At 43.7% G+C, this 21,458-nt stretch overlaps 1 protein-coding gene across 2 annotated transcripts in view; it reads left to right on the top strand.

Annotated features, from left to right (window-relative positions):
* Positions 1-1,242: 1,242 nt before the first annotated feature.
* CLNS1A (chloride nucleotide-sensitive channel 1A) overlaps positions 1,243-21,458 on the top strand; it is a 101,995-nt gene continuing 81,779 nt past the window's right edge. The window contains exon 1 of one of the 2 annotated variants that reach the window (XM_029602186.1): positions 1,243-1,428. In XM_029602186.1, coding sequence (XP_029458046.1) covers positions 1,304-1,428 — 125 coding nt within the window. In that variant the 5' untranslated portion in view covers positions 1,243-1,303. The remainder of the gene's footprint in view (positions 1,429-21,458) is intronic. The other variant, XM_029602184.1, reaches the window with a different exon arrangement.

Raw genomic sequence — 21,458 nt, 5'->3', positions numbered from 1 at the left:
ATCTTCTAGCAATGAATTCCAGAGCTTAATTGTGCATTGAGTGAAAAATAATGTTCTATTCATTTTAAATGTGCTACTTGCTAACTTCATAGAGAGCCCCCTACTCCTTCTATTATACGAAAGAGTAACCATTTCACAATTACCCCATTCAAGTCCTTTCATGATTTTGTAGACCTTTAACATATTCTCCCTTAGCAGTCTCTTCTCCAAGCTGAACAGCCCTAACTTCTTTAGCCTTTTCTCATCGTAGGGCTATTCCATGCACTTTTATCATTTTGGTCGTCCTTCTCTGTACTTTCTCCAGGGCAAGTATACCTTTTCTGAGATGTGGAAATCGGTACTGCACACAGTATTCAAGGTGTGATCTAACTATAAAGCGATACAGAGGCATTATGTCAGCCTTTGTGTTATTTGCCATTCCCTTCCTAATAATTCCTGATGGTGTTTGCTTTTTTGATCGCCACAGCACACTGAGCTGAGGATTCCAATGTATTATCCACTATGACGCCTACGTCTTTTTCCTGGGTGGTAACTCCTAAAATGGAGCCTAGAATCATGTAACTACAGCAAGGGATATTTTTCCCTATATGATTCACCGTGCACTTGTCCACGTTAAATTTCATCTGCCATTTGGATGCCCAATCTTCCAGTCTCACAAGGTCCTCCTGCAAGTTATCTCAGTCCTCCTCAGTAAACACGGTAGATGCCCTTTTCTTCCCTAAGTGCCCTTTAACCCCTCGATCATCTTAACGGTGCAAGCGTTTCCTCGCAGACATTTCCGCATCGATCTAGGAGGTTTTGCCTGTATGACCTGCTCCTTTTCCGATTTTCTTTTAACCTGCCTTATCAATGTTTTTTTACATTTAACTTGCCAGTGCTGCTTTTTCCTATTTTCTTCAGACGGATCTTTCTTCCAATTTTTTTTTAAGAAAGATCTTTTGGCTAAAATAGCCTATTTTACCTCACCTTTTAACCCTACCAGCAATCGCCTGGCCTTCCTTCCACCTTCCTTCCTGCTACCTATTTTTATTTTGTTATTAGACACGCTCGTAGCTGACGTTTATGAATACTAATGAGAAAGCTCCACCTTTCCCATACCCACCCTCCCCCCCTGCCCCTGCCCCTGCCCCTGCCCCTGCATTTTGTGCTCGCCCCGTTATCTGCAGCGGGGCGGGGCGGGGCGGGGCGGGGCGGGGGAGGGCTGGCCTTGTCATGCGTCAGAAAACGCTGCGGCTGGCGCGTGGCGTCGGCCTGGCGTCTGCGCATTGTGCACGGCGGGAGAGGTCTAGCGCGAGAGGCCGTGATGGCGCTCAGTCTCCTCAGCAGTTTCCCCCCGCCGAGCGAGGGTGTGCGGCAGCAGCAACCCGACACCGAAGCAGTGGTAGACGGGCGGGGGCTGGGCAACGGCACCCTCTACATAGCCGAAAGGTGAGACTGAGAGCGAGCAGTGGGCGCTTGACCTTACCCCCACCCCCCCCCCGCCTCCAATTTCTTCCTCCTCCGCCTTAGAAGGGGGGCTGTCCTGCCCTTTCCGTCTCTCGCACTGCTGCTTCTACGGGTTTCTCTTTCATTAGATTGGAAAGAGCTCGGTTCCCTTTGCTCGGGCCTGTAGGTGTCGGCCAGCCCTTCCCTGTTGCTTTCCCCATCCTTTCCCCGGGACAGAATTATAGAGCCGCATGCGCTAAAGAGTTTTTTTTTTTTTATTTTGTATCCTCGGGGGGAGGTGGTGGACGCTGAGTGTATCTGATGCGTAGAGAAGGAAGCTCCCATCCTAGCATTCCGCTCCACCCCGTCTCCGGTTATTGTTTATTCGTATTTATGAACAGCAGCATCCTCAATGCAATCGTCAACGTTCAGATCATTAATTACATCCTGGTTGCTAGACCCAGCCTCCCGATTAGGAGCAGCTCTGGCAAAACTTTGATTTGTGCAGAAGATACTAAAAAAAAAACAAAACAGCAGCAACAATAGTATTTCATTTTTTAAACTGTGGTAAAATAGCATATTTTATCCTGAATGACTGGGAAGTAGGGTTGGCACCCCCTATTCATTCTATTCTCCTAATCTGCTTCTGCACGTTTTTTTGTGCAAAGTATTAAAGTACAGACACATTCGGATACTTGTGTTTTTGGAACAAGAAAATATCTTATGTAACACATAATCGAATTTGCTCAGAATGAAATGGGATCCTTTGTGTGTTAAATTTTGGGGCTGATGCAATAAAAGTGCGCCGAAAGCGGGTGCTCAGTGTTCAGCATCCGCTTTCCTAACACGCATCCAGGTACCTCTCCTGGGGGTGCCATGCAATATTTAAATTAGGGGTCACACTGCCAAGGAGGCGCTAGGATCGGTTATGCACCGCTATCACCTACTTGGCAGTGGGCGCCCAGGAGAGGGCAGCTGTCAGTGGGTTGAGAAAATAGACACTGAATTTATCCGTGTCTTAACCGGTGCACAGCCATGGGTTTGGAAAACGGATGCTGGTTAATTGAGCGTCCGTTTCCCTAACCTGACCACCAGCACACACTTTTTTTTTTTGCATCTGGGGAGCGTAGCTAATAGTCTCATCAATATGCATTTTGCATGTGATGAGTGCTATTGTTGTGGGCATGCTGATCCCCTTATGCGTGTCCAACCATGGGCAAACCAGTGCACTCGGCTGAGCACACTAAGAACATGCTAGATCAGACCAAGGGTCCATCAAGCCCAGCATCCTGTCTCCAACAGAGGCCAAACCAAGCCACAAGAACCTGGCAAGTACCCAAACACCAAGAAGATCCCATGTTACTGATACCAGTACAGCAGAGGCCATTCCCTAAGTCAATTTCATTAATAGCAGTTAGTGGATTCTCCTCCAAGAACTTATCCAAAGCTTTTTTAAACCCAGCTACACTAACTGCAATAACCACATCCTCTAGCAACAAATTCCAGAGCTTAATTGTGCGTTGAGTGAAAAATAATTTTCTCCGATTAAATGAGCTACTTGCTAATTTCATAGAGTGCCCCCTTGTCCTTCTAAAAAGTGTAAATAACCGATTCACTTCTAGTTCAAGACCTCTCATGATTTTAAAGACCTCTATCATATCCCCCTCAGCCGTCTCTTCTCCAAGCTGAACAGCCCTAACCTCTTCAGCCTTTCCTCATAGGAGAGCTGTTCCATCCCCTTTTTCATTTAGGGTTGCCCTTCTCTATACTTTCTCCATCGTAACTATATCTTTTTTGAGATGCGGTGACCAGAATTGTTCACAGTATTCAAGGTGCGGTCTCACCATGGAGCGATAGAGGCATTATGACATTTTCCGTTTTATTAACCATTCCCTTCCTAATAATTTCTAACTTTGTTTGCTTTTTTTGACTGCAGCACACTGAGCTGACGATTTCAAAGTTTCCACTATGATGCCTAAATCTTTTTCCTGGGTGGTAGCTCCTAATATGGAACCTAACATCGTGTAACTACAGCAAGGGTTATTTTTCCCTATATGCAACACCTTGACCTTGTCCACATTAAATTTCATCTGCCATTTGGATGCCCAATCTTCCAGTCTCGCAAGGTCCTCCTGTAATGTATCACAATCCGCTTGTGATTTAACTACTCTGAATAATTTTGTATCATCTGCAAATTTGATAACCTCACTCGTATTCCTTTCCAGATCATTGAAAAGCACCGTTCCAAGTACAGATCCCTGAGGCACTCCACTGTTTACCCTTTTTCACTGAGAAAATTGACCATTTAATCCTACTCTGTTTCCTGTCTTTTAACCAGTTTGTAATCTACGAAAGGACCTTGCCTCCTATCCCATGACTTTTTTTAGTTTTCTTAGAAGCCTCTCATGAAGGACTTTGTCAAACGCCTTCTGAAAATCCAAATACACTACATTAACCGGTTCACTTTTATCCACATGTTTATTAACCTGTTCAAAAAAAATGAAGCAGATTTGTTAGGCAAGACTTCCCTTGGGTAAATCCATATTGACTGTGTTCCATTAAAGCATGTCTTTCTATATGCTCTATGATTCTGATCTTTAGAATAGTTTCCACTATTTTTCCCGGTATTGAAGTCAGGCTCACTGGTTTATATAGTTTCCCGGATCGCCCCTGGAGCCCTTTTTAAATATTGGTTTCATTGGCCACAAATTTTAACTAAAAGATCAGAAATTTCATTTTTGAGTTCCTTCAGTACCCTAGGATGCATACTATCCGGTCCAGGTGATTTGCTACTCTTTAGTTTAATCTGACCTACTACATCTTCCAGGTTCACAGTGATTTGGTTTAGTTCATCTGACACATCACCCTTGAAAACCATCTCCGGAACTGGTATCTCCCCCAACATCCCCATTAGTAAACACGGAAGCAAACAATTCATTTAGTCTTTCTGCAATGGTCTTACCTTCCCTAAGAGTCCTTTTAACCCCTTGGTCATCTAACGGTCCAACTGACTCTCTCACAGGTTTCTTGCTTCGGATAGATTTTAAAAAGTTTTTATGAGTTTTTGCCTCCACCGCCAATTTCAATTCAAATTCTTTCTTCGCCTGTCTTATCAATGTTTTACACTTAACTTGACAATGCTTATGGTTTATCCTATTTTCTTCAGATGGATCCTTCTTCCAATTTTTGAAGGATGTTTTTTTGGGCTAAATTAGCCTCTTTCACCTCATCTTTTAACCATGCTGGTAATTGTTTTGCCTTCCTTCCACCTTTCTTAATGCGTGGAATACATCTGGACTGCGCGTCTAGAATTGTATTTTTAAACTATGCCCATGCCTGTTGAACACTTTTTCCTGTCGATAGCAGGGCTGAATTAGCTATGCTGTCATGGGAACTGTCAATTAGGGCCTGGGAGGCGGAGCTTCCAAAGAAGAAGTCAGAGCTTTACTCTGTGCAGCTGCACATGAGTTCCCGCGCAGGAAACAAAATCTCCTCGGTCTGTTTCCGGGTGCGGGAACGCACGCGGAGCTTCTCTCCTCGCCTGTTTTTTATTACGTGAAGAAGGTGATGTCAAAAAGAGCAAACCCGAGGCCATCCGGCTTCAAACCCTGTCGCTGCGGCAAAATCATGTCCGTTACTGATGGACATGAGAGCTGCTACTGCTGCCTGGGCCCCGAGCACAATCAGGGCGTGTGCGAGCATTGCGGCCGCATGTCGCCCAGAGACAGAGTACAGAAGATCGAAGACCTGAAGGCCCGAGCTGGGCCTCTTATGCCCCACCGTCTGAGGCCCAGTCTTCGCCAGGCCCGGTAAAGCCACAGGGCCCGAAGGTAAAGTGGGCCTCGTCAATGGATCCATCGTCCTCCAGGCCTGGAGAACAAGGTCATATTAAAGAGGTCTCCAGGGGCCGAGAACATCACAAATCAAAATCAAAACCCCATCGGGACCGATCGGAGTCTACGCGTCGCTCATCTCTGGAGCAGGCGGTGCAGAGTGCAAAACACCACCCCTCTGGAGTGCTGAAGCAGAGCACGAGTCGACCAGTTGACACCAACGCAGTATCAGTCGACGCCAAAGCAGACAGCTGCGCCGACGCACAAATCAAAGCATTGCGCCAAACCAACTCCGAAGTCGACGTACGGCACGGGGCCGAAATCGGCACACAAGACATCATGCTAGACTCCTGTGATGTCACTCTCGACGCACAGGTCTAAAGAATCGAAGCACTCAACTACTGTTTCAGGACATCAAGTACCTGGACCGAAGTTCTCGGAGACGGGGACCAGTCTACCGAAAAAACATAAGTCCGATTCAAAAGCCAGAGAACCAACAAAGCACTCGGTATGAGACCGCTCGACCATATCGAGCCCTCAGTTTTCTAGGCCTTTGACCTCATCGCTAGGACAGTAAACACCAGGTCAAAGGTCTACCTCGGAAGATAATTGGATTAATGTTTCAACGCAATCCTCCTCTTCCTCTTCAGCCTCTCAGGTGTACTCGGATCTGTCTTCCGTCTCGAGGCGCAGGGAGCGAAGCCAGGTTCTTCAGGAACCGCTGGCAAAAAAGGGAATTCAGCGATGACTCACGCCCGCAACTTCAACTCGTGGGAAGGCCTCACTCAGAGATTTTAGCGGCAGCTGTGTCCCCACGACCTCATCTGGGATCATCGAAGCCTCGCATGCCACCTAAAACACAGAAAGCCTTTTTGCAACTATCAGAAGCTCTTTCGGGATTCTTTGAAACAATACAATCTAGTTTCACTCTCCCTCCTTCCCCGACAGCGAGTTTGCCACGCTCTACCCCACCATCATGGAAACAGACTCCAGAGCCCCCCACAAGAACCCCACCACTCAGTCCGCCACTACCTATGCAGGTGCTTCTGTCACCTGTCCGACCGGACTGGTCTCAGTTGTCACCAGAGACGACGGGGTACCCCTCGGACCCACCGGAGGATCTTCCAGAGCCATATTCACCACCAGAGGACTTGTCCTACCCCAAATTCTTGGAGAAGGTGGGGTCCATCCTCCAGTTAGACGTATAAAAAGTACCCGATCCATGAGCGGAGACAATAGGCCTCCTCAAGATTTTTGACTTGCTGGCTGAGCCTACTTCCTTACCATCTCACAAAGTCCTCTATGCTGTTTTAGAGAAATCGTGGGAGACCCCATTCACCACTGCTCCAGTGTCTCGCAAAGAGGACTTGAAGTTTCGGATGAAGCAATCGCCCTATTACACGCTACTGCAGCTTCCCCACACATCTATAGTGGTTGAGTCGGCAATGTAGAGGGCCAAAAAATCCAAACTGCATGCATTGGCGCCCCCGGGGAAGGACATTCGCTGCTTGGACGAATTTGCTAGAAAAACATTCCAAGCGGTGATGTCACCATGTATACATGAACACCAGTTTTACATCGTGCCATACTTGTATGAATGCATGCAGGCAGTCAAAGGGATGCTCTTTACATCAGAGCTTACTACTCTAACCACACCACAACCAATACAAGACATAGAGGAAGGCATTAGACATTTACTTCGGATGGTCTACGAAGCCTTTGAGACCTCTTTCAGATCTTCAGCAACAGCCATTGCTGCTCATTGTATGCCGTGGCTCTGAGAGGACGTGCACAGTAAATTAGCAAATCTGCCGTGTAAAGGCGAGAACCTCTTCGGTGATCGTTTTCAAGAGATGGTAGCGAGTTTGAAGGAACAGTTCGTTGCTGTGCGGTTTCTGGCTGCCCCATCCGTATATACTTCACAGCGGGACGTAGACAATCGTTCCAACGAGGACCTTTCCGGCCTTACACCTCGTACCGGCCTCCCTCCTACCAGCCGCAGCAACACACAGCAACAGTCGTCGCAGAGAGGAAGGGGATGGGCTAGATCACAGCGCAACCAGGGTCAACAACCTTCCGCCCCTACCAAAACATCTCAATCTTTTTAGGGATTCCATTGCTGCCACCACCACAACTCACACCACCAGGCAGGATAACATCACGCTTGGCGGCGTGGTCTGCAATAACGTCTGATCGTTGGGTTCTGGACATTGTACAGAATGGTTATCCACTCCCCTTCTCGACAATACCCTCGCTCCCTCACCTTACAGCAAGGAGCCCCAAAGGACACCAAACCCAGCTAGTGATGGAAATCAAGTCGCTACAACAGCAACGGGCTATTCGCCGTTTTCTCCTTTATGCCCACAAAAGGGGTTTCTATTCTCCATACTTCCTAATTCCCAAGAAATCCGGAGGCATTCGGCCGATCCTAGACCTCAGAGAATTGAACAAGTATTTGGTGAAAGAGAAATTCAAAATGTTGTTAAAAACCATATTACCTCTACTTCAACCCAATGATTGGATGTGCTCAATAGATCTGAAAGATGCTTACATGCACATTCCTATCCACAGTCTTCATGGCATTACCTTCTTTCCAATTCAAGGACAAGCATTACCAGTATGTGGTCCTTCCATTCGGCCTATTAGTGGCCCTCAGAGTATTCACAAAGTGCATGGCGGTGGTGATGACTTCCCTCTGGCAGCGAGGGATGAGGATTTTCCCATTCCTCGACGACTGGCTTCTGGTGGCATCGGCACCCTTGATTCTCTTAAATCAACTGCATCAGTTAATTGAGTGCTTGGACAAGTTGGGATTAGTAATCAACTACCAAAAGTCAAAGTTAACCCCAACTCAAATTCTGCAGTTTATAGGAGCTTGATTAGATACTACTCAGAGCAGAGCCTTCCTGCTGGAGGACAAATGGTTGGAGATGCTGCGTCTGCTACGTTCCCTCAGAGCAACGCAACAACCTTCAGCACGTCTGATGCTTACGGTGCCTGGGACACATGGCAGCAGCCATTTACACGGTACCCAACACACGATTACATATGCAACAGCTACAGTGGGGGTTAAAGAGTCAGTGGAAACAACACTCACAGCCCTTGACACACAAAGTGATCCTCACTCTGGAGATGTTAAGCGACATAGATTGGTGGCTCAACAAGACTACGCTAACCAAAGGTGCCTTTGTCAACACTTCCCCCTCACAACACAGTCCTTACAACCGATGCCTCTCGCAAGGGTTGGGGAGTGCATTTGAACCAGTTGCAAACGCAAGGTCAATGGTCTCAGCACGAACAAAATCTGCAGATCAATTTGTTGGAACTCTGGGCAATTTGACATGCGATACAAGCCTTTCTCCCTCAACTTCAAGGTTGCAGCGTGATAGTATACACCGACAACCAAATAGCGATGTTCTACATCAAGCAAGGAAGGTCAGGTTATGGTCCCTCTGCAAGGAAACACTCCTCATCTTCGATCATGCACACCGCCACTCCATCCAACTCCAAGCGACCTACTTACCGGGAATAATCAATACCTGGGCAGACAGACTCAGCAGGATATTCTACTCTCACGAATGGGCTCTCAACCATCAGGTGACTCAACATTTTTGCTCAGTGGGGAGAACCGTCCTTGGATCTCTTCGCCACGGAATACAATGCTAAGGTTCCTCGGTTCTGTTCGGTCTGGCCCAGTCATCGACGAATAGCGCAGGATGCCTTCCTACTCCGTTGGACAGAAAAGCTACTGTTTGCATTTCCCCCAATCCCTCTCATCACCAGGACCATTCAAAAGTGTATACAAGATGCAACGCAACTCACATTCGGGCCGATACAGTAAAAGTCGTGGGAGAGCGGGCGAGCACACAGGCCACTCTCCTGTGCACGTGATTTAATATTCAAATGAGGGCCCGCGGTAAAAAGAGGCGTTAGGGACAGTAGTGCATCCCTAGCGCCTCTTTTTTTGACAGGAGCGGCGGCTGTCAGCGAGTTTGACAGCCGACGCTCAATTTTGCCGGCGTCGGTTCTCAAACCTGCTGTCAGCCACGGGTTTGGAAACCGGACACCCGCAAAATTGAGCGTCCGGTTTTCGAGCCGCGGGCTGATTTTACTTTTTTTTTTTTTTTTTTTAATTTTTAATTATTTTTTACTTTTGGGACCTCCAACTTAATAGTGCCATGATATTAAGTCGGAGGGTGTACAGAAAAGCAGTTTTTACTACTTTTCTGTACACTTTCCCGATGTCGGCAGAAATTAACGCCTACCTTTGGGCAGGCGCTAATTTCTGAAAGTAAAATGTGCGGCTTGGCTGCACATTTTACTTACTGAATCGCGCGGGAATAACTAATAGGGCCATCAACGTGCATTTGCATGTTGCGGGTGCTATTAGTTTCGGGGGGCTTGGCTGCGCATTTTCAACGTGCTATTACCCCTTACTGAATAAGGGGTAAAGCTATCGCATCGAAAACGTGCGTCCAAATGCGGGTTAACAGTGTGCTCCGCCGGAGCGCACTGTACTGTATCGGCCCGATTGATAGCACCGGCTTGGCCTCATCAGCCATGGTACACTTATCTGCTAGACTTCTCCATCGAGAAACCCATCAGATTACCGGATTGACCAGATCTCTTAACTCAGGAAGAAGGCACTCTTCTACACCTGATGCACTCCTTCCTTCACTTAACAGCATGGAGGTTGAGTGGATCCTCCTGATCGAGCAGGGCATATCCTTGGAGGCACAGCAGATCATTGTGGAATCAAGGAAACCATCCACTAGAAGAAATTATCGATTCAAGTAGAATAGGTACTCGGCTTGGTGTACTTCTAAAGATCTACATCCCTTAAGACTGTTAGCCGAATCACTACTGGACTACCTTCACACATTATACAAGGCAGGCCTCGCAACTTCATCAGTAAGAGTTCATATTTATTTTTATTATTATTAATTAATTTATTTAAAATCTTTTCTATACCGTCGTTAAGTTAGATAGTCACAATGGTTTGCAATGAGGCACATAAATTAATATTGCTAACTTGATTAAATTATATCAACTAAACAGGTGCCATTAAGTTACGGTAACATAGTTTCGTAAAAAAATACTAATTGGGTGTGATAAATCATGTCCATTCCTATCTGTATCAGCTTTAAAATAGATTAATAATTGTATCTTAGCCTTTGGTGGTGAGTGAAAATAAAAATAAAATACACACATTGATTAAGGTGATGTGTGTGGGTGTTCTACTGACTGCATCCTACACTTCCCTGGAATCTACTCTCCATTCTTTTTGTGATACACTTGTTTGAATAGCCATGTTTTTAAACTTTACCTGAAGGTTTTGATGTCTCTTTGTAATCTGATTTCTAATGGCATGGTGTTCCATAGTATAGGTCCTGCTAAGGACAGTGCCCTTTCCCTTACTTGGGTTAGTCTTGCTGTTTTGACTGAAGGAATAGTTAGTAGTGCTTTGTTTGCTGATCTCAGTTTTCTGTGAGGTACATGTATGCGAAGGGCTGTATTCAGCCATTCTGTTTTTTCGTTATGTATTAATTTATGTATGGTACATAGTGTTTTGTATTGTATTCTTTGCTCAATGGGTAACCACTGTAGTTCAGCTAGGGTTTCGATGATATGGTCTCTCTTACTTTTACCGGTCAGAATTCTTGCAGCAGTGTTTTGAAGTATCTGGAGTGGTCTTAGCGTGGTGTATGGTAAACCCAGTAGAAGGGCATTACAATAGTCAGTGCTTGCAAAAATTAAAGCTTGTAACACTGATTGGAAGTTGAAGTTGTTAGTTGTGGTTTGTCTTCTAAGAGTCATGAGTTTGGTGTATCCTTCCCTTACTTTTAAAGCTATATGTTGTTTCATACTTAGTTCTTACTAATATATTAGTGTCATAGCGGCATATCATAGACCGCATCGGGGCCAACCTATTTCATTTCATCCATTGATATCCGTTTCATCAAAGGCCTAGCTCGACTTAGGCCACCTAATTCCAAACCTCCAGTACCGTGGCACCTCAACCTTATTTTGGAACAGCTTATGCTTTCGCCCTTTGAACCTCTGGACTCAGCCCACATGAAATACCTCACATGGAAGGTGGTATTTCTTGTAGCAGTGACCTCGGCATGCCGAGTTAGTGAACTACAAGCCTTGGTCCATTATAGTCCCTATCTTCAATTTTATCATCATAAGGCTGTACTTCATACTCGCCCATCGTTCCTCCCAAAGGTGGTTTCACATTTCCACTTAAATCAGTCAATAGAACTTCCAACGTGGCAAAGCCACATCTAAATGATAGGGAACGTTCACTGCACACATTGGACTGTAAACATGCCTACTACAAGAAAAGAACACATTCACAAACACGAGCATCGGAGTTATTTGTCTCCTTCAATCCAGAAACACCGGGAATCCCGGTAGTTAAGCGTACCATCTCCAGCTGGATAAGTGTATTCAATTCTGTTACAACAAACAAACTATCTCTTCCTTCACAGCCAAACGCTCATCAAGTGAGGGCGGTGATAACCTTGATAGCTCATCTGAGAAATATACAACCCATTGACACTTGCAAGGCGGCCACCTGGTCATCCCTCCATACGTTCACATCACACTACCACCTAGATCAGACTTCTGATGACGCCAAGATGGGAAAAGCGATACTTCAATCTTTAACAACTTAATGCCTTAGTCGACTTTCCACTACGGATTGATCACGCAAAAAAACCCCCCCAAAAACCATACAGAACCGTAGCGTGATTGGGAGCTACGGACTCCAATGACAGCATGGCTAATTCATCCATGCTATCGACGGGAAAAAACAAGATTGCTTACCGTAAACGGTGTTTTCGTCATAGGGTGAATTAGCCATGCTGACCCACCCGCCTCCCTGGATAATTGACAAGTCGTACCTATATTCATATACTGCTTAATTACAGACTGAGGAGATTCTGTTTCCTTCACGGGAACTCCCGCACAGAGCAAAGCTCTGACTTCTTCTTTGAAAGCTCTGCCTCCCAGGCCCTGATTGACAGTGCCTATGGCAGCATGACTAATTCATCCTGCTATCTACGGAAACACCGTTTATGGTAAGCAAACTTGCTTTTACCCTTTGCAGCTGCACCTTTCATTTTTTTTCTAACTATTTTCCTCATTTTATCAAAGTTTCCCATTTGAAAATTTAGTGTTAGAGCTATAGATTTACTTTTTGTCCCCCTTTCAGTTGTTAGTTTAAATTTGATCATGTTATGATCACTGTTGACAAGTGACCTCACCACCGTTACCTCTCTCACCAAATCCTGCGTTCCACTAAGAATTGAATCTAAAATAGCTCCCTCTCTTGTTGGTTCCTGAACCAATTGTTCCATGAAGCAGTCGTTTATTACATCCAGGAGCTTTGTCTCTAGCATGTCCTGATGTTATATTTACCCAGTCAATATTGGGGTAAATGAAATCTGCTTAATCAAAGAGACAGCGGTTACCCACAATTGAATCACAAACAAAGTGGAAACCAAAAATATATTTCAATATTAGCCTTAGAAGGTATAAGCAAGCCTGACGTTGTGTAACTTCAAAAGAAACAAACCGGTCTTCTAATCATTCACCTTAAAAAAAATCTTTAATTCAAAAAAACATTTTTATATTTTGTATTAATGTAAAAAAAAGTCCTCTGTCATTAGAGTGTATCAAAAAGACTCTTTAGTGTTATTGACACAGTTTTTTGAATTAAAAATATTTTTTGAAGGTGAATGATTAGAAGACCGGTTTGTTTCTTTTGAAGTTACATAACGTCAGGCTTGCTTATACCTTCTAAGGCTAATATTGAAATATATTTTTGGTTTCCACTTTGATTGTGGTAATTGAAATCTCCCTTTATTACTGCACTGCCAAATTGGTTAGCTTCCCTGATTTCTCTTAGCATTTCATCATCTGTCTGACCATTTTGTCCAGGTTAACTGTAGTATACTCCTGTCACTATACTCTTACCCAACACAAATGGGATTTCTACCCAAATAGGTTCTACTGAGTATTTAGTTTCTTGTATGATCTTTATCCTGTTGGATTCTATACCCTCCCGGATATAAAGTGCCACACACCCACCAAGTTGATCCTCCCTATCATTGCAATATAATTTGTACCCTGATATAGTACTGTCCTATTGGTTATCTCCTTCCACCAGGTCTCTGAGATACCAGTTATGTCAATCTCATCATTCACTGCCATATACTCTAACTCTCCCATCTTACTTCTTAGACTTCTGGCATTGGCATACAGACATTTCAAAGTGTTATTTTTTTGTGTGTATTAACAACCTGCTTTTCAGTTGATAGGGATAATTTGGAAATCTTTAGCTCAGGTGATTTTTTACATATTAGCGCATGCACTGCATTTGCTTTTATTGGAACCTCTCTGTTGGGATGCCCTAATTCTCCTGTTCCATTAGTATCCTTCAAGGATACTAATGGAACAGGAGAATTACAGACAGTCACTGCTGAGTGACTGTCTGCTTTCTCCCTTGTTCTAGTTCAAAAGGTGCTCTTTTCTCCTTTTTAAAAGCTAGTGCCAGTATTTCATCGGCCTGATTGAGTGTGGGGCAGCCATGTATGAGTTTAGCATTGCCTCTTCACAGTGTTATGACAGAGGAGTACTGTTAGTTTGAAGGGAGAGAGCCTCTGGCAGAGTGGGATGCTGTCAGAATGAATTGCTGTGAGTTGGTCTACCATCGCCAGAGGTAAAATTGCTTGAATTATCCCTTATTTATATTTCCTTATTCTATGTCTTATTGTTGGTAATTGAGTCTTCCTACCTGGAAATACAAACTAGTTTTCTTTTAAGCTTTAAATCTAAAGCTAGGGTTAAAAATAAGTTAAGTTTTTCTCTAGAGGAAGATTTAAGGTCCTCTAACTTGCTATTTAAAGGCAAGGTTTTGTTTTTCTAGCATTGGGTTTAAAAGCTAGGGTTAAAGAGAGATGGGGGCTCTCTTTAAGCCACCCTCAGTAGGCCTTATTGAACTCTACCTATCCTAAGGGGGCCAGACTGCTTCAGCAATTTATTAAACTAGTGGCCACTTCGGCTCGCTGTGAAATTGCTCTCCACTGGAAAGATAAGGCCTTACCTACACTGGTTAAGATCCAATCTCGTGTTTCTAAGCTTTTCATTTTCAGTAAGATAACAGCTCATAGACGGAAACAACTGGGGGCATGTTGATCGTATTTGGAATCCTTATTTACTCTGGAGGCAAACTCAGACAATTGCTTGAATTGCTTTTGTACTCTTATATGCTGTATCAACTTACCTTTATAGAACCTGGCATGATTTTGATACTGATTTTCCTTTTCTTTTTGCAAGATCCCAAGGGAATAGGGAGGGATTGGGGGGGGGGGGGGGGGGGAGTTAAATAAGATACACAGAGTACGATTGGTTTTATCAGTTTACTCATTTTATTGCTTTTGATTATTTGTACAATGACAGTTACATACTGTTCTTCATTGCGTTGTATATCTTGCATACTCATGTTCTAATAAAATTTAAATTACAAATAAACAAAACAAAAAAAAAAGCCAGGGCTAAAATAAAAGGTTAAACTTTGGTAGCTTGAACTAAAAAGTGGGGCTTGCTAGTTTTGAATAAAAGCTAGGGTTGAAACAAAAGCCAGACAATATACCCAACTAGGATTCTGTTTGGCTGGTTGCTGTGTGAGCTGTCTGAGGCTTCATAGGGATTGCTTAATCCCATTTAAAGAATAGGTTATTGGAGGGACTGAGTCTTAACTGGTAGTATAAATTGAGATCTTCTACAAGAGCTGCTGCTTAAGCAAAGAGCATTTGCCAAACGGCTCAATGTAATAAGGAGTGCTTTAAAACTTTGCACTGAAATTCTGTGCAAACTTTTTTTTTTATCTGCATGGAAAAACATGTATTTGTTTTATTGTATTTATTTCCCGTCCCACCATAGTTTGGATTAGGGTACAGTTTACATACACACATAATAAAACATGAAAAACAGCAATGTATACACAATCAACGTTGATCAAATAAAATAAACCACATAAAAATATCTTGGATTTTCTTAATGACTGTTGGTACAGGGATAAAAAAAAACTTGAAAACATTTTAATTGGGAGGGTTGAACTCTAGTTTGAATAAGTGTGTTTTCAGAGTTCTCTTAAAGATTTTGTGAACTTTAATGGAATGAATGGTTATTGGTAGGGAGTGTCAAACACTATGTGACTCTATAAGAGAAATCTAATCGGTGGTAGTTGGACCAGTGAATATTTCAATCGAAGTTTGACAATTTACACACCACAATTATATCTTTCTTATTATGAAGATATGACCATCATACAGGGCATATGTCATTTTGTGTGAGGACACATTCCAAATTATGCCAATGTTTAAACATAGGTCGTTTTTTGTTTTTTTGAAAATCTTTTGCTGATATAACCTTCACCAAATAAAATATTGCACCATGATATTTCAGATGTTCATTTAAATCACAAAAATGTGGAGATTCGAACGAAATCAACTACTTAGCCGGATGTCCTGCCGAAGTTGTTCGAATGGTACTTATTTTGTATTCCAACTGCAAATTTCATGAAGTTAAATCATGCCCAAACCAACGTTAGTTACTACACCCGACAAAGTTACGTAACCGAGACATGAGACTCGTAAGCTGAAGAAACGGCGCTGCTGCAAAGAATTGCCCCTTGAGGAAGGACAGCACTCCAAAACACAGGCCAGGGATTGAAAGACTGTCTGCAAAAGTGTGAGGTCAAGGATAGGTTTTAGGTGATGCAAGAGGTGCCTTTGATTCAATAAGCAAACGGTATGCTAATGCATCCAGAGTTAAGCGTGCAAACTTGAATTAAAATGTGTGTTAAGTCTTTTGCATGAGCTGAGTACACACTTTAATTCTGGTGGGGAAAAGGAACCTCTTGGATTCATGATTTATACACACAGAAAATAAGCACTTTTGTGTGTAGAAAAGTCTTTTATATGTGCAACACACAAAACATGATTATGCACACAAAAATGCTTTCAGCACAGAAAACATATTTTCTGTGTAAATCATATTTTATATGCAGAAAATCTTGACTGTAGATCCTGGCACCAGAACTCCTGTTTCTAGCCATAAACTAATATTAGGCCTAGAAACCTTACTCCACCTCTGACTAGAAGTTAAGTTTCCAGCACTAAGAAAACACGAGTTAAGCCAGTGCAGTTCTCTGCATTGGGGTAATAGCTAATGCCATCATTAGCAGGGATTTGCATGAGATGGCGCTAATCTATATGCACATTGTTGTAGACATTTTTTTTAATGTGTAAAACACTTTGCTGCATCACTAATAACATTTATGAACAAAAAATGAGCACACAACTGAGTTACTGTATGCTCTGCTTAGTGAACTTTGTTACATCAGCTCCAGAGTGAGTCACTGAAATGGATTGCTATGAGTTGAGTTACAGGGGGAGGATGCTCAGGAGCTAAGCTCTAGATGTAAAGCCCTAACAGTACCACCGTCTTGGAAGGCTAGTAGTATTAAATGCCTATTAATAAATTCCTTATCTGTAAGATCCCACAGTTTTGATGTTACAGGGATATCAAACTTAGTTTAAGCACCCAATCCCCTTTTAGAAAAAAATTAAATGGCATAACAGTCCAGCAGTTGTTCAGTTTTTTGCACTGACTGACACGTACAGATTTTTTCCAGTTTGGGAGAAATCATATATGTACAACCTGTATAAAGAGCTACTACGTTTCCTAGAGCAATAGATGTGGATCAGTTGAAGCAAAGATATACAGGGGTGGTCATTTATCTTCTTTGAAGCTTTAGAGGAGCAAGGACTCCAGGAAGGAGGATTTTGGCATGGAATAGTACAAAATAATTCTAGAGCTGAGATCTGCCTTCAAAGCAGTGTTATCTTCTCACACGAAAGACATCTTCAGGAAATTGGAAGAAGGATCCAACAGAAGAAAATATGATAAAGCATAAGCATTGGCAAGTTAAATGTGAGACATTGATAGACAGGTTAAGAGAGAATTTGAAAAGAAGTTGGCCGTAGAGGCAAAAACTCAGTAAAAACTTTTTAAAATATATCCGAAGCAGCCTGCAAGGGAGTCAGTTGGACCGTTAGATGGTAGAGGGGTTAAAGGGGCACTTAGAGAAGATAAGGCCATCACGGAAAGATTAAATGATTTATTTGCTTCAGTGTTTACTCAAGAGGATGTTTAATGGGTAATGATTCAGATGGACTGAACCAAATCACGGTAAACCTAGAAGATGTGGTAGGCCTGATCGATGAACTGAAGAGTAGTAAATCACCTGGACTGGATGGTATACACCCCAGGGTTCTGAAGGAACTAAAAAATGACATTTCTGATCTATTAGTAAAAATTTCTAACCTATCATTAAAATCATCCATTGTACCTGAAGATGGGAGGATAGCTAATGTAACCCCAATATTTAAAAAGGGCTCCAGGGGCGATCCGGGAAACTACAACCAGTTAGCCTGACTTCAGTGCCAGGAAAAATAGTGAAAAGTGTTCTAAAGATCAAAATCACAGAACATATAGAAAGACATGGTTTAATGGAACAAAGTCAGTATGGTTTTACCCAAGGCAAATCTTTTCTCACAAATCTTCACTTTTTTGAAGGAGTTAATAAACATGTGGATAAAGGTGAACCGGTAGATGTAGTGTACTTGGATTTTCAGAAGGCGTTTGACAAAGTTCCTTATGAAGAGGCTTCTAGGAAAAGTAAAAAGTCATGGGATAGGTGGCAATGTCCTTTCGTGGATTATAAACTGGCTAAAAGACAGGAAACAGAGAGTAGGATTAAATGAAACATTTTCTCAGTGGGTGTGGGCAGTGGAGTGCCTCGGGGATCTGTATTGGGACCCTTACTTTTCAGTATATTTATAAATGATCTGGAAAGAAATACGACGAGTGAGGTAGTCAAATTTGCAGATGATACAAAATTGTTCAGTGTAGTTAAATCACAAGCAGATTGTGATAAATTGCAGGAAGACCTTGTAAGACTGGAAAATTGGGCATCCAAATGGCAGATGAAATTTAATGTGGATAAGTGCAAGGTGATGCATCTAGGGAAAAATAACCCATGCTATAGTTACACAATGTTAGGTTCCATATTAGGTGCTACTACCCATGAAAGAGATCTATGCGTCATAGTGGATAACACATGAAATCGTCAGTTCAGTGTGCTGCAGCAGTCAAAAAAAAAGCAAACAGAATGTTGGGAATTATTAGGAAGGGAATGGTGAATAAAACGGAAAATGTCATAATGCCTCTGTATTGCTCCATGGTGAGACTGCACCTTGAATACTGTGTACAGTTCTGGTCACTGCATCTCAAAATAGATATAATTGAGATGGAGAAGGTACAGAGAAGGGTGACCAAAATGTCTAACTTCAGTTAGTCAGCCAGAGTGACTCACTGCTCTCTTGATTAACAAATGTTGGTACCAAATCACACTACCTCCCACTGGCATTATCTGCATTTTATAGTGGAATCATCCCACTAAAGCAGGGGTCGGGAACCCATGGCTCGCGAGCCAGATATGGCTCTTTTGAGGGCTGCATCTGGCTCGCAGACAGTCGCCACACTTTCCCGCTGACCCAGCTGCTCCCCGGTCCTCCTCCGCCCGGGCGGAACGCGGCAGGACAGCTGGAGTCAGCGGCACCGGCGTGCTCTCTTCTTCCCGCCCCCCCCCCCCCCGCGGCCCGGAAGAGGAAGTGGAGAGTATCGGGTGCGTGCGCGGCAAGAAGAGGCCACGCTGGTGCGCTCGGCATCAGCCCGAAGAAAAGAAGACTGCAGCGCGGCTCGGAGGAAAATGAAGAGGTTCAACCGCGGCCGATGGGACTCCGCCTCCGCGAGGGCTGAAAATGAAGAGGTTAGCGTTGGGAGGAGGCTGCTGCTGCCGCGAGTTCCCGGGGTGGGGGAGAGAGAGAGTGAATGAGCAAGCAAGCTGTGTTTGCTCGCTCATTCACTCTCCCCCACCCCGGGAACTCGCGGCAGCAGCAGCCTCCTCCCAACGCTAACCTCTTCATTTTCAGCCCTCGCGGAGGCGGAGTCCCATCGGCCGCGGTTGAACCTCTTCATTTTCCTCCGAGCCGCGCTGCAGTCTTCTTTTCTTCGGGCCGATGCCGAGCGCACCAGCGTGGCCTCTTCTTGCCGCGCAGGCACCCGATACTCTCCACTTCCTCTTCCGGGCCGCGGGGGGGGGGGGGGGTGCGTGTGTGTGTGTGTGTGTGTGAGAGATTGCATGTATGTGAATGATTGAGAGCCTGTACATGTGAAAGAGAGTATGTCTGTGATTGAGAGCCTGCCTGTGAGAGAGAGAGCATGAATGTAAGTTTACGATTGGGAACCTGTATGTGTAAGTTTGTGATTGAAAATCTGTTTGTGTGAAAGAGTATGTGTGTATGATTGAGATCCTTTGTGTGTGAGAGATCATGTATGATTAAGAGCCTGTGTGTATAAGTAAGGGAGAGAGCATGTGTGTCTGTGTGTGATTGAGAGCTGGTTTAGGTGATGGAGCATGTGAGTATGTGATTGAGAGCCTGTGTTTAAATGAGAGAGAGAGACCATGTGTGTCTGTGTGTGATTGAGAGCTGATTTAGGTGAGGGAGCATGTGAGTATGTGAGAGCCTGTGTGTAAAAGAGAAAGAGAGGACATGTTTGTAAGCATGTGAATGAGAGTCTGTGTGTGAGAGAAAAAGACAGCATGTATGTGTGTGATTGAAAGCCTGTGTGTGTAAGCGTGAAAAGATAGACAGCATGTGTGTAAATGTGTAATTAAGAGCCTATATAAGTGAGAGAGAAAAAGCATGTGTATATGTGAGTACTGAGAGCATGTGTGTGTATAGGTGTGTCATTGAGAGCCAGTGTGAGAGAGAGCGCTGGTATGTGACTGAGAGAGGAGAAAGTTCCAAGTAAACCACCCCACCTCCTGCTAATTCAGAACAATCTCGGGACACCTGGATATCAAACGTTCCCAGGTATGCAGAGCAAATAAATGTTTGTATCCTTATTATTTTTCATTACTGGGTCTTTGTGTCTGCTATTTTGAAATATTTTGTTGGTATCTGGAAATGTTTTATATGAGTTTTTAATTATTGGATATTCCACTCATCAGCTGTTTCAAAATATGTTCTTTTTGTTAGTACAGTTTTACTGCTGATGATTTTATATTTCTTGATTTGTTTTATAAGGATGGGTGATGTTTCTTTTTTCCTTTGTTACACTGCATACAGAGACTCTGCGTTGTTGCAGTTTCCAATTCAGTTTTTTCTGCATGCTTCTTGTTATGCGTTTTGGTCTCTTTATTCTATGTTAGGTGAGGGACAGCATGTGATTCAGGTGAGGTTTTCTGCTGGCGTGTAGTTTCTGTGTAGGACTCTATAGCAGCCTGACTTGGTCCGTTTTCCTAATAGGAGATGTATTGGTGTCTTAAGGCCTGGTGTAATATTTTCAGAGACTTATTGTACTTTAAAAGTGTGATCTTACATAAAATGCACACATTTACTTGTATTTAGTTTTAAACATATTGTATGGCTCTCATGGAATTACATTTTAAAATATGTGGCGTTTATGGCTCTCTCAGCCAAAAAGGTTCCTGACCCCTGCACTAAAGTATAGCCCTTCAGACTATCAGCAGAACAGAAGGTCTTCACCAAGTGCCCTACTGTAGTAGCAGTGCATCTGCATTGACAATTGAGCAGCAATTATGGGGTAGCGGACATTGGAGTGGGCCTCATGGCCTGATTTTCCCCCCCCCCCCACCCTCCCCTGCTGTGAAAAAATTGCTGGTCCAGCTAGCTGACTCTCTCACCCTCCAAGTATGAAATATTGCAGGCCTTTTGGGGTAGGGAAAGATAGGCTTTTCAGACCTAAAGTTGAAATATAGACCCACTCCATCAAATCCATCATAACTTCCTACTTATCCACGGCCCCAGATCTCATATGAGGATCGGAAGCTCAGAAGTAGCATCCAACTCCCGGTGTATCCAGTACTGCTGTTAAAATAATACTTGACGGTAATGCTGTCAGTGCTGGACACATTTGGAGTCAGATGCTAGTTCCGAGCTCCTGGTCTCCATATGAAGTTTGGGGGGGAGGTGCAGTTCAGGAGGGGATTAGGATGGACTTGACAAGGGTGGGCTTATGCTGCATGTCTTTCCTTTA

Source organism: Rhinatrema bivittatum, chromosome 5 (genome assembly GCF_901001135.1).
Source record: "Rhinatrema bivittatum chromosome 5, aRhiBiv1.1, whole genome shotgun sequence".
NCBI classification, from domain to species: domain Eukaryota; kingdom Metazoa; phylum Chordata; class Amphibia; order Gymnophiona; family Rhinatrematidae; genus Rhinatrema; species Rhinatrema bivittatum.
The sequence above is the reverse complement of the archived record's forward strand: the minus strand, read 5'-3'. Positions and strand labels throughout refer to the sequence as shown.